General features: G+C 42.4%; 1 protein-coding gene across 7 annotated transcripts in view; it reads right to left on the reverse strand.

The window, feature by feature from the left end:
* CATSPERB (cation channel sperm associated auxiliary subunit beta) overlaps window positions 1-13,783 on the reverse strand; it is a 107,202-nt gene that overhangs the window by 28,426 nt on the left and 64,993 nt on the right. For all 7 annotated transcript variants that reach the window (XM_053224843.1, XM_015086287.3, XM_053224840.1 and 4 more), the window contains 2 exons: window positions 12,524-12,678; window positions 1,025-1,215 (listed from right to left, as the gene is read on the reverse strand). In XM_053224843.1, coding sequence (XP_053080818.1) covers window positions 1,025-1,215; window positions 12,524-12,678 — 346 coding nt within the window. The remainder of the gene's footprint in view (window positions 1-1,024; window positions 1,216-12,523; window positions 12,679-13,783) is intronic.

Below are 13,783 nucleotides of genomic sequence, written 5' to 3' on the forward strand. Positions count from 1 at the left end.
AGCATCAACTATCATACATGTACCGATGGCTCAAATTTCTCTCTCCAGTCCAGATGCCTTTCCTGAACTCCACATTTGTCTTCCTAAATGTGAACCTCATTTCCCCACTTGGATGAGTAACAGGCATCTTCAATTTAATATAATCTCTCACCTGATTACTTCAACTTCGAAACTGATTTCTCTTGTCCTTTCCTTCTTAACCTCTCTCCATCACCTACGCAGTATATTCTCAACACGGGAACCAAAGTGAACATGTCAAAATCTAAGTCCAGTCGTGTTACTTTCTGCATGAAACCCTCCAATGGCTCCCCCATTTACTCACAATAAAATCCAAATCCTTACAGTAAACTATACTAACTTTGGCTTTGTATCTATCACGTATAATCCTTTGAAAAGAATTACCCTACATAACAGTGATTTAAAATTATTTTAGTAAAGGGGCGCCTGGGTGGCGCAGTCGGTTAAGCGTCCGACTTCAGCCAGGTCACGATCTCGCGGTCCGGGAGTTCGAGCCCCGCGTCAGGCTCTGGGCTGATGGCTCAGAGCCTGGAGCCTGTTTCCGATTCTGTGTCTCCCTCTCTCTCTGCCCCTCCCCCGTTCATGCTCTGTCTCTCTCTGTCCCAAAAATAAATAAAAACGTTGAAAAAAATTATTTTAGTATGTAGGGCAAAGGGCAAAATCTACATGAACAATGTTTTTTTTGGATTTCCGTTTTTTTGTTTTGTTTTGTTTTGTTTTTTTACTTCTCCTGAATACTGCTTATGATGAAATCAATAACATTACAGGCATAAAAGACAGGCACTAGTATTGGTGAAATATTAATGAAGTTACAGTTAGGGTTTGTTATATTAGAAACCAAAACTTCCTCCAGGAACCTGAGTATGTAGACTTCAGCAGATTGTCAACTGGACAAAATTTTGAAATATACTGTTTTATAAGTAAGCATGAACAATCCTCCTAAAAAGATAATTCTTCGTCTTTTTTTTTTAAAGCTATCAGAGATGTGCTATATTATTACACTTACTTTGCGGTTGAAGAGTAAGTTTATAGGTGACATTGCCAGTTTGAGTAATGGAAAGGGAACTAGACAAACAAGAGCTCTCGTTCACTTCTTCTATTCCAAAAGGGTCTATCACTTCCACAATAACAGAGGACAAAAATCCTTCAGTAAGGTTATGTTGTAGTATCTCTCTTATATAAGCTGTTCCAGTTTTCCTAAAGACCAAAGCAACAAATATCAAACCCATCTGGATAAAACAGTGGTTTAAATGAGCAAGTGTGTGAAAATATGATTTAGAAATATATCAAAAATGGCTAACAAATGAGTATTTGATTATCATTTATTCAACCTCACTAGCAATCAATGAAATCTCAACCACTGCAACTAGATACAGTTTTTCACCCATCAGAGATTAGCAAAGATTTTTATTATTTATTTATTTATTTAGTTAGTTAGTTAATGTTTGTTTATTATTGAGAGACAGAGAGACACAGAGCATGAGCGGGGGAGGGGCAGAGACAGGAGAAGACATAGAATCCGAAGCAGGCTCCAGGCTCTGAGCTGTCAGCACAGAGCCCCGCGCGGGCCTCGAACTCACAAACCGGGAGATCGTGACCTGAGCTAAAGTCGGAGGCTTAACTACTGTCTGAGCCACCCACGTGCCCCAGCAAAGATTTTTAAATGACAGGGTTCAGGAGTGGCAAGAATTGAGTGGAGATAGGCACTCATCCACTACTGATGGTTTGTAAATTGGTACAAGCTTCCCAGAAAGCAGACTGACATTGTGCATGAAGGGCTCTATCATTATTTCCCCTCTATGATTCCATAAGTCTACTGACAGGGCTCTATCCTAAGGCAATAACTTGAAACACAGAAAAAGAAAAAAAGCTTTCCACACAAAGATGTTCATCATGGCATTATGATGAAAGTTAGAAATAAGAAATACCGACAATCAGAGAATTAAGTAAATGATAATACATGATCTAGTTAGAATAGATGTAACTATTAAAATCGTATTTAGAAAGCGTTTTTCCTTCTATAAGGAAAGTGGTCATGTTCTAATGTCTAAATGAAAGAAGTAATGTGATCCGTGAGCGTGGAATGTTTTTCCGTTTCTTTGTGTCCTCGATTTCTTTCATAAGTGTTTTAAAGTTTTCAGAGTATAGATCTTTTACTTCTTTGGTCAGGTTTATTCCTTGGTATCTTACTGCTTTTGGTGCAATTATAAATGGGATTGATTCCGTGATTTCTCTTTCCGCTGCTTCATTATTGGTGCATAGAAATGCAACAGATTTCTGTACGTTGATTTTTATATCCTACGACTTGGTTGAATTCATGTATCATTCTAGCAATTTTTTTGGTGTAGTCTTTCAGATCAGAAGAACAAATATTGTTAAAATGTCTATACAACCAAAGCAGTCTACACATTCAATGCAACCTGTATCAAAATAACACCAGCATTTTTTCAGAGATAGAACAATCCTAAAATTTGTATGGAACCACAAAAGACTCCAAATAGCCAAACTAATGTTGAAAAAGAAAAGCAAAGTGAGAGTCATCACAATTCCAAACGTCAAGCTGTATTACAAAGCTGTAATCATCAAGAGTATGGTACTGGCCCAAAAACAGATACATAGATCAATGGAACAGAGTAGAGGACCGGGAAGTGGACCCACAATTGTATGGTCAACTCATCTTTGACAAAACAGGAAAGAATATCCAGTGGAAAAAAGACAGTCTCTTCAACAAATGGTGTTGGGAAAACAGGACAGCGACATGCAGAAGAATGAAACTGTATCACTTTGGTACACCATATACAACATAAATTCAAACTGGTTGAAAGACCTAAATGTAAGACAGGAAACCATCAAAATCCTAGAGAAGAACACAGGCAGCAACTTCTTTGACCTCAGCCACAGCAACTTCTTACTATACACATCTCCGGAGGCAAAGGAAACAAAAGCAAAAATGAACTACTGGGACTTCATGAAGATAAAAACCATGTGCACAGAGAAGGCAACAATCAACAAAACTAAAAGGCAGACTACGGTATGGGAGAAAGTATTTGCAAATGACATATTGGATAAAGGGCTAGTATCCAAAATCTATAAAGAACTTACCAAACTCAACACCCCCTCACCCCCCCACCAAATCCAGTTAAGAAATGGGCAGAAGACATGAATAGACCCTTTTCCAAAGAAGACATCCAGGTGGCTAACACACACATGAAAAAAATGCTCAACATCACTCATTACCAGGGAAATACAAATCCAAACCACAATGAGATACCACCTCACACCAGGTGGAGTGGTTAAAATTAACAACTCAGGAAACAACAGATGTTGGCGAGGATGTGGAGAAAGGGGAACACTCTTGCACTGTTGATGGGAATGTAAACTGGTACAGCCACTCTGGAAAACAGTTTAGAGGTTCCTCAGAAAGTTAGAGATAGAACTACTCTATGACCCAGCAATTACACTACTAGGTATTTATCTAAAGGATACAAAAATACTGATGCAAAGGGGTACAGGCACCCCAGTGTTTATAGCAGCATTATCAACAATAGCCAAATGATGGAAAGAGCCCAAATGTCCACAAGCTGATGAATGGATAAAGAAGATACGATACAGATATAGATGTAGATACAGACACATAGATATAGATATATGGATACATATACAGTGAACTATTAGTCATCAAAAAGAATAAAATCTTGCCATTTGCAATGGCATGGAGCTAGAGTGTATTATGCTAAATGAAACAAGTTCATCAGAGTGATTTCACTCGTACGTGGAACTTAAGAAAGAAAACAGATGAACATATGGGAAGGGAAGGAAAAATAAAATAAGATAAAAACAGAGAGGGAGGAAAACCATAAGACTCTCTTAACAGTAGAGACCCAACTGACGGTTGATGGAGGGAGGTGGGTGGGGAGACGGGCTAGATGGGTGTTGGGCATTAAGGAGCACACTTGTTGTGATGAGCACTGGGTGTTGTATGTAAGCGATGAATCACTAAATTCTATTCCTGAAAACAATACTACACTGGATGTTAACTAACTTGAATTTAAATAAAATCTTGGAAGAAAAGAAACAAAGAATAGATGAAAGAAGCAAGGTGAAAAATGGTAAGCAAAAAATTAAAAATGCATATTTAAAAGGATTAATTGCTATCTCATCAAAATGTTTACAGTTGTGATCCTAATTTGCTTCTTCATGTTTATCTGACTCCTAAGAAATTTTCAAGGAGCAAGTACTTTACAGTCAAGGAAAAAAATCCATTTAAAAAATGTTAACTTGAAACATCCACATGCAAAAGAAAAAAAAAATCTAGACACAGACTTTACACTCTTCGCAAAAATTAACTTGAAATGGATCACAGACTTAAATATAAAATGCAAAACCATAGAACTCATACAAGATTAACATAGGAGAAAAATCTACATGACCTTGGGTATGGGGATGACTTTTTAGATATAACACTGAAGTTATGATCCATGAAAGAAAACATTGATAAGCCATACTTTATTAAAATTAAAAACATCTGTTCTGTGAAAGACACTGTCAAGAGAATTAGAAGACAAACCACAGACCGGGGGAAAATATTGCAGAAGACACACCTGATAAAGGACTGTTACCCAAAATGAACTGTAGAGAAGGAAAAAAGCCTTTTTTTCTTTTTTTTTTTTTTTCCTCTACCTCCCTAAATTCTGAACCTGAGGGCCTGGAAATTAAACTGACAAAAGACAGATTACAAGAAGAAAACAAATAGAGTTTATTTTTCTAATGTTTATTTATCTATCTATCTATCTATTTATTTATTTAGAGAGGGATAGAAAGCAAGTGGGGGAGGGGCAGAGAGAGAGAGAGAGAGAGAGAGGGAATCCCAAGCAGAGAGAGAGAGGGAATCCCAAGCACTGTGAGCACGGACCCCACCGAGGGGCTTCACAAACTGTGAGAACATGACCTGAGCTGAAACCAAGAGTTGGATGCTTAACCAACTGAGCTACCTGGCGTCGTCCAACAAATAGAGTTTATTAACCTGTGTGTCATGTTTACACACTAGAGAAACTTCAGTGATGAGGAACTCAAAGGGGTGGTTAGAACCTGAGGCTTACAAAGCATTTTAACAAAGAACAGTAAATTCTCTGAAAAGCGACAAGGCAAGGGAAAAGCGGTTTAGGCTTTCAGGAGTGCCAAACTGGAAAAGTAAATATGCCTCTGAGGGAAACTAAGGAAAGAGAAGTCTTGTTTAGTAAGATTGGTTATGTAGATTCCACTCTGGCCTCTGGGCTTAAAAGAGTCTCTGGAGATTAGGAATCATCTTGCCTTTCCTGGTGGGGAGGGAGAGGGCAGAGATTTTTTTTTTCTTTGTGTGTTTGTGCGCACACGCACGAGCTTAATTGCTTCACTGTTTTTCTTTGTTCTTTTTTCTTTTTGTAAGATGAGAATTCAGGAAAATGATAAAAATCTATGCTCTTCATTAGAAGACCAGAGGAGAAATAAAAGCTCTTTCATTTATCAGTTGTGTGATGCCTTGAAATGCCTATCCCTACGAGTCACAGTGTCCTTACGTGCATTTTATTAAAGGGGCAACTTGGGTTTTAAGTCAGAGATTTTTTTTTTTCTTGTATCTGCTTCTTCTCAATTGTCTTCAGCTGAAAACAATCCTCATGCCAAACTGGAATATTTTGGGGTGGCATGTTCTGATCCCCTACAATATAAAGAACTCTTAAAACTCAGTAATAAAAAAATCAACCCAATTTAAAAATGGGCAAATGAACTGAACAGACACCTCACCATAGAAGATATACAGATGGCAGATAAGCATATGAAAGGATGCTCCACATCATACATCATCAGGAAATCCAAATTAAAACAATGATGAGATACCACCACACCTATTAGAATGGCCAATATACAAAACATTGACAACACTGAATGCCTGCAACAACATGGAGCAACAGGAACTCCCATTCATTGCTGGGGGCAGTGCCGAATGGTACTGACACTTTGGAAGACAGTTTGGCAGCTACTTATAAAACTAAACATATTACCACGTGATCCAGCAATCACATTTCTTGGTATTGATCCAAGTGAGTTGAAAACTTAAGCTCACACAAAAATCTAAACAAGGATGTTTATAAGAGCTTTTGTTCATAATTGCCAAAAACTTAGAAGCAACCAAGATGTCCTTCAGCAGGTGAGTGGATAAATAAACTGTGGTGCATCCAGACAATGGAATATTATTCACCACTAGGAAGAAATGAGCTCTCAAGGCACGGAGAGACACAAAGGAAAGTTAAATGCCTTTCACTAAGTGAAAGAAACCAACCAGAAAAGGCTGTATATTTTATGATTCCAACATACTGTAATGACTCCAACTGTATGACATTCTGGGAAAGACGAGACTATGAAGACAGAGAAGAGACCAGTGATTGCTAGGGGTTATCTGGGAGTGAGGGATGAATAGGCAGAGCACAGGGGATTTTTAAGGCAGTGAAACTCCTCTGTATGGTACCATAAGGTGGGTCCATGTCATACATTTGTCAAAACCCACAGAATATAGAACACTGAGAGTGAACCATAATATAAACTATGGACTTTGGGTGATGATGGTATGTCAATGTAGGTAATAAGTGTACCACCATAGTGCAAGACATTGACAGTGGGGAAGATTGTGTATGTGGGTATGGAGGGTGGATGTATGAGAACTCTCTACTTCCTGTTCAGTTTTGCTATGGACCCAAAACTTCTCTAAAGAGTAAAGTTTCTTAGGGGCTCCCATGTGGCTCAGTTGCTTGAGCTTCTGACTTCGGCTCAGGTCATGATCTCACGGTCTATAAGTTCGAGCCCCGCGTTGGACTCTGTGCCGACAAGCTCAGAGCCTGGATCCTGCTTCGGATTCTGTGTCTCCCTCTCTCTCTGCCCCATCCCCACTCATGCTCTGTCTCTCTCTGTCTTGAAAATAAATAAAACATTAAAAAAATTTAAAAAAAGAGTGAAGTTTCTTAATGAGAAAAAATGACCCTCGTTGCCTCTGAAGTCAATGACCAATGGCCAGGCAGACACCTTGACTACCAAAGCTGTTTCTCCCCTTCTCCACTCGAGTCTCTTTTACTCAAGTGTCTAGGGTTTGCTGTTGGGGGTAATTAAGCTCTACTGTTCTGGGAGAGGTAAGAAATCAGTGGGTTTTTTTTTTTTTTTTTTTTTTTTTGAGAGAGAGAGAGAGAAAGGGAGGGAAGGAGTATGTGAGCAGGGGAGGGGGCAGAGTTAGAGAGAGAATCTTAAGCAGGCTCCATACTCAGAGCAGAACCCAATGTGGGGCTCGATCCCACAAACCTGTGAGATCATGACCTGAGCTGAAATCAAGAGTCAGACACACAATCAACTGAGTCACTCAGGCACCCCTAGTTATAAGACTTCTGATTTTGCTTTAGAGGAAGAAAGATCAATCCAACAAGAAAACAAAGGAAATAAAGCACAGTCATCACTCTCCATAAGTCCATTAGAGAACTAAGGTCACCAACTAACATGACCAACTAACATTAAATCCAGGGGAATAAGCCATTCCAAGGAGAGTCTGAACACAGGAAGAGACTTACCAAAAGAAGAGCTTGGGAGGGAGAGACCCAGTGTTGGCCACAACACAAGCAAGTAAGAATTGGCTAAAATTGTTAAAAAAAAAAAAAAGGAAGCCCGAGTATATGCTCGCATTATGAGTTTGGAGAAGTTAGGGTACCTTTCAAAGGGGTGTCCCCTTTGAACTCACAAGTTACTTCCTTCCCATGGGCTTTCCCAGAGGCTCATGAGAAAGACAGGGGCAGGGCAATAGACCAGAGAGACCCCCTGGTGGTGGTCCAGGCAGCATGGAGGATGGGAGGAAACAGGCATCAAGCATCACCCACTTTCTTGAACTTTCTTTCATAGGAAGCAAAACCTTCAAGCCATGGGAGGCAAGATATTAACCACTTTTGCACACTGGCCTCCAAAGAAGTGATCAGTGCTGGGAAGGGTGGTTGGAGGGTGCTGGCACTGAAGCCCTGCTTCCCTCCCTCCTCCCCTCCCTCTGTCCCCCTATGTAGCAAAAGCTTGAAGCTACTGGGAGACAGGAAGCAAAAGCCATGGGGCGCAGGCAAAGACACATCAGGATGAGAGAAGTATAAAATAATAGCGCTCGACCCATCATAGAGGGTCAGGAAGCTGTCTTGTGTCTACAGTTCTGGTAGAATTATCTAGGGGTGCCTGGGTGGTACAGGTGGTTAAGCATCCAACTCTTGATTTCAGCTCAGGCCGCTGTCTTAGCACCTTTTAGTGAAAAGACTAGACTGTTCTTTTTGCATTCTTATCCAGTGTCACATTGATTGTCCATAAAATGAATGTCTCTTGGGGCGCCTGGATGGCTCAGTTGGTTAAGCATCTGACTTTGGCTCAGTCTTGTGGTCTGTGAGTTCAAGCCCCACATCGGGCTCTGCACTGACAGCACAGAGCCTGCTTGGGATTCTGTGTCTCCCTCTCTCTCTGCCCCTCCCCTGCTTGCACGTGCTCTTTCTCAAAAATAAACATTAAAAAAAAATTTTAAAGCATTATCTCACTGTGAGGAGAAGAGCCGGAAATTTCCACCCAAGATTGAATCTCAGATACCAGGCAGAATTTGGCTGCAAGAGGTAATTTCTATTAACAGATTATTGTTTTTTGGTGGTTTTTTTCCCCCTCCCTTAATGGAACCTGACAAGGTGAATGTAACATTTAAATGCAAGGACGGGGCACCTGGGTGGCTCAGTTGGTTGGGCGTCCGACTTTGGCTCAGGTCATGATCTCGCGGTTCGTGGGTTCAAGCCCTGTGTCGGGCTCTGTGCTGACAGCTCAGAGCCTGGAGCCTGCTTTGAATTCTGTGTCTCCCTTTCTCTCTCTGCCCCTTCCTTACTCACTCTCTGTCTCTCAAAAATAAATAAACATTGAAAAAAAATTTTAAAGCAAGGACAAAGGCCAAGAAAAACCAGGAGGGGTTGTTACACAGAGTTTTAGTCACTGTGACAAAGGGAACATGAATACTCCAGTGAAGCAGAAGAGAGACAGAAACAGACTCCCTCACACAAGGACTCATCACATGTTGCAGGGTGGGGGGAGCCCACATCAGTGGGGGGAAAGAGTGACTTCTACAGATGGCTGGTTATATATATATAAAAAAAGAAAGAAATCAGTTCCTACTTCACATGACACACATTGGTTCTAGATAGACTAAACACTTAAAAATGAAAAGCCAAACTAAGACTATTACACAAAAACACAGGAGAGTTGCCAAATAGATCGTGGTGTATTAATGTGAGTGAATTACAGATGCATCCATACCGAGGAATTTAAAAAGCATATCGCTGTATGGAAAAGGCAAGTCACAGAAGAATAATACATTTAGCAAAACTAAATAGTATGTTTTGATGCATGGGTACATGTTAAAGCCATAAAGAAAAAAATGTGTCAATGTTCACGCAGAAATCAAGACGATGCTGATCTCTGGGGGACCAGGCCTAGTGTTGGGGTGGGGAAGAAAGGAGACCTTCCCAGGGGGATTGCCCAAGGGGTGGAGGGAACCAGCAGGGTGGACAGGTGGAGTAGTGGCCTTGTCCCTTCCAAAGGACTCTGGAGGAGGGCCTCTCCATCAGGAGGGCCTCTTCCCCCTTTATTTCCCCTGCTTTCTCTCCCCCGAACTCTGGAAGGGCTAGAAACCATAAGCTTCAAGGGAAGAAGATACTAGAAGCTGAAAAATAGTAAGAATGAGCAATACCCCACCTCCCCCAGCTCCCCAGTCCAGGTCAGGCCCAAACAGGGGCTGGGAAACAAATTTAAATTGGGTAAGAATTTGACCTCTCCTAAAACACTGGACAAGAAGAGAGTCACGTGATTCTTAGACTGACTTAGACATTTTTAGACCAAGGAAATATTCACCTGCCCTCGAAGAGAAAAGCTATGGGACTTGCCTGATATTCATCTAGAGATAGAACGGAGGGAAGTCCACAGAGGGGCTTGAAGGACAGTAAGAGGAAAATTAAAGGTGGTCTCTCCAGCTTATGCAGTGAGCAAATTTCACATCTATCTATCCAGTTACTCACATAATTAGAAGACTTCAATGCCTCTCCTTCACCTGGAATGACATCTAACCCCCCAACCCCATCCCCGCGGGACTCAGAAGGCCCCACCCAACCTGGCTCCACGGTCTTGAGTGACTTTTCTCCTCCTTTCACAACACTGAAGTCACTCTGGTTTTCCTCTGGTTTCTCAAACACACACCATGTTCCCATTGGCCTGGGGGCCTTCTACGTGTTGTCCTCTCAGTCTGGAAACTTCCCCCCACCCCTCTCTTCATCCGCATTCTTCTGTTCCCATCATAAGCATCACCGCCCCCGAGCAACCTTCCAACATCCTCCAATAAGGGCTCAACCCTCAGGAAAACACTCTCTTGATGGCCCATGCTCTTCTGCTGTCAATGACGTGAGTTCAAGATGTGCGTGGGTTCGAATGTCGTCTTCACTGCTCTATGGTATCCAGAGTGCCTTGCACATAGTAGGTTTTAAGCAATTGTTTGTGGGAAAATGAATGAAGGGCTCACCCTGCTCCAGCCCCTGAATACCTAGAATCTGCCTTGACCGATTGCTAACTTTGGAACCTTGGGTCCCAAATCCTTGACCAGTCCAGCTGAAGCTTGGCTTTCTTCTAGTTCTCTGATCCTGGCTCTTTTCTCGCATTTCCTGTCTTGGAGATGCCCATTCCCTCGTTTCCGCACCAGTAGAGCAAAGTTAGAATCTGACCCCAGAATGTGCTGTTCTGATTTTTAAATACAGGCACCTTCACTTTTCCAGAGTTCACCTTGCACCGCGCCACTTTTAGGAAAGACCAACATTAGCCCTTGTTTTCCCTAACTGAAAGAAATCCCAAGAGGATGCCCACTTCCACGAGAAGAGGCAAAAAGTGAAAACAGAATCCAGCTTTGGTTTTGCAGTGAGCTGAGCCCTCATAGGGGCAGCGCACATCCCCAGCAGCAAGAAGGTCCCGCCGAACTCCTCCCCCTCGAACCGCACGCAGCATTCTCTGCACCAAGATGCCAGAGGGTTGACCTGTGTGAGCAGCTGTGGTTTATCTCCATTCATTTTGTGCATCCGTTAGCAAGATATGTCGTAAGGCATCAGAAAAAGCCTAACGGAGGTTATTTTTGGGGTCTGGGAATGCTCAGAAATTTTTCCATAAAAATTAAGGGTAATTGCGTCTTTACGCCAGTTTGGCTTCCAAAAAGTTTCACAGGAACACTCTACTTTTGGATAGTGAGGGGAAACTTGTATTTGGATCCTTAAGAGGATCATATGCTTTTTTAAATTACTAGGATGTAAAACACTAATATTAACATTGAGATTATATTAATCATATGTCAGTCTTTTAAAAAGTGATTCTGTATGTTTTCTACAAGGACGTGCCTATGTACACTAAGTGGTGGGCACCTGGGTGGCTCAGCTGGTTAAGCGTCCGACTTCAGCTCAGGTCATGATCTCGCAGCCCATGAGTTTGAGCCCCGCGTCGGGCTCTGTGTGGACAGCTCAGAGCCTGGAGCCTGCGTCGGATTCTGTGTCTCCCTCTCCTCTCTGCCCCTCCCCTGCTCATGCTCTTGCATGCTCTCTCTCTCTAAACACACACACATGCACACACACACACACACACACACATAAAAAAAAAAAAAAAAGACTAAGTGGCTTGGAAATGTCACACACACAAAATCCCAGGTACTTTTCTTCGACACAGAAAGTTCTACCATCCTTGTGTGGGATAGGGGGACTGCTACCAGCATTTGTTCCATCCTTTCCAATTTCAGTCTTTACCTCCATCTCTGTGTGAGCTGCCCCAAGGCACATGAAGTTGTTGGCTACGCGACAAGGTGCAAACCGATATCCCGATACAAATATAGTAAACAGATTTCAATCTGGTGGAGACACCTGTTTGGAGTAGGGTGAGTTTCTTCTGGTCATCTGAAATTGTTCCTTTTCTGGTTGTTAGATTTGGGGGGTTGTAAAATTCATAGTGGTCTTCAAAGACGGTTTTTAGCCCTAAAGGTAGCTTTAAAGGTCCTGGGCTCTTGCTGTTATCTTAGAAGTAAGCGTGGCTAAGAATACCACATACCCTGCCGTGCGGAATTTTGTGCAAGATGACCTTCGCTTTGCTAGATGTGTTTGTCCTTAGTACATGTGAGAAATGCCAGGTAAGTGAGCAGTATAGACAAGCAGTATCCAGTGTAGCCCAGGCCATCTTTGATTACTCGAAGACGAAATCTTTGATACTGAAGGTGCTGACGTGATCAATCCTGTGTTTCTGAACTTGGGGCCTCAGTCAAGGCACCTTGGAATCTACCAACGTATGTGGGCTCCTGAGGTATCGGAAAAAGATACACTCCATCTGGTACAGCTAAGAACACGACTCAAAAAATTTAGCGTTTAGAAACCAGTGTGAAATCTAAATACGTGTGAGGCAAATCAGTCCCTACCTGGAGTGTATCACTTTTCCCAAGTGGATGTTGCTGAATTTCTTGGTGTATCTACTTTCCTGAGGTTCGTTTGTGGGGACGTACGCAAAAAAAACCACTTCTTTTAAAGTGATAAACTGTGGCGCGAGTGCAGTTTCGAAGCCCATGTCAGGAGGCTGGAGTAGAAAAAAAAAGAAAACAGTGCGTCTAAACTACTTTATACTTCAATTAGGGCAAAATGCAAATATGAGATTTGTTTCCAGTTCAGGTCAAAACAGGACCGTTTTTGTTCATCAGTAGGAGTAATATTTCAACATGTTCTGTTTGAATATCCACGCGTGTGCCAGGGATAATATCTTCTCCTGGTGCGGAGGCAAATTCTGGGGAGTAAGATTCAGTTTGGGATTCCTGTGACCTTGGCAGGAGCTGGAGTGGAAGAATGCACCGAGGCATGTCTTCCATTGTGTGTGAGGGGTCTGGAGGGGCAGATTTTGGAGCTCGGTTCTTACTGGAGTTGTTTTTTGTTTTTGTTTTTTTACAGGAAGGGGCTGTGGCATACGGCTCCTCACTTGAAAGCCGCTGCTCCCACCGCTGCATGCCAGTGACCCCACGGCTGACCCCACAACCCCCCCTCTCCTGTGCTATAGCCTTTCTCATTTCTTCTGTTTCACAAGCCTTTCCCTATAGTCCACGCCAGCACCGCTGCCCCAATTTCTGACCCGTAGTGTCTTTCCAACACACTCTACTCTGATCCTGATCCTGTCCAGCTTGGGGAACTTTGAGGACCATCCCGAAGGGGGTGTTGTGGTTTGACCTCGTTGTTATGACATGGGGAGTGGGGGTGGTAGGTAGTGCAGACTGGTTGGGGGTGCGGCCATTCAACAGTGCCTCCAAGACCCATTTTCTGTCATGTCTTGTCCCCCTAGTGTCTTAAACTTGGGAACCCACTGAAGAGGGGAGAGAGTGGGAAACAGACACCAGGAGAATAGACATGAGACAGAATCAGTGTCTTAAGGGCTCTCGAAAGGCTGAGAGTGCTTTAGAGTTCCAAACACCACGGGGTGCCTGGGTGGCTCAGTCAGTTAAGCATCTGACTTTGGCTCAGGTCATCTTGAAGTTTGTGAGTTCAAGCCCTACATCAGGTTCTGTCCTGATGGCTCGGAGCCTGGAGCCTGCTTCACATTCTGTGTCTCCCTCTCTCTCTGTCTTCCCCTCCCCAACTCTCTCTCTCAAAAAAAACAAATAAAGATTAAAAACAATTTTAGAATTCCTAATGCCATT

Source organism: Acinonyx jubatus, chromosome B3, assembly GCF_027475565.1.
Source record: "Acinonyx jubatus isolate Ajub_Pintada_27869175 chromosome B3, VMU_Ajub_asm_v1.0, whole genome shotgun sequence".
Lineage (NCBI taxonomy): Eukaryota > Metazoa > Chordata > Mammalia > Carnivora > Felidae > Acinonyx > Acinonyx jubatus.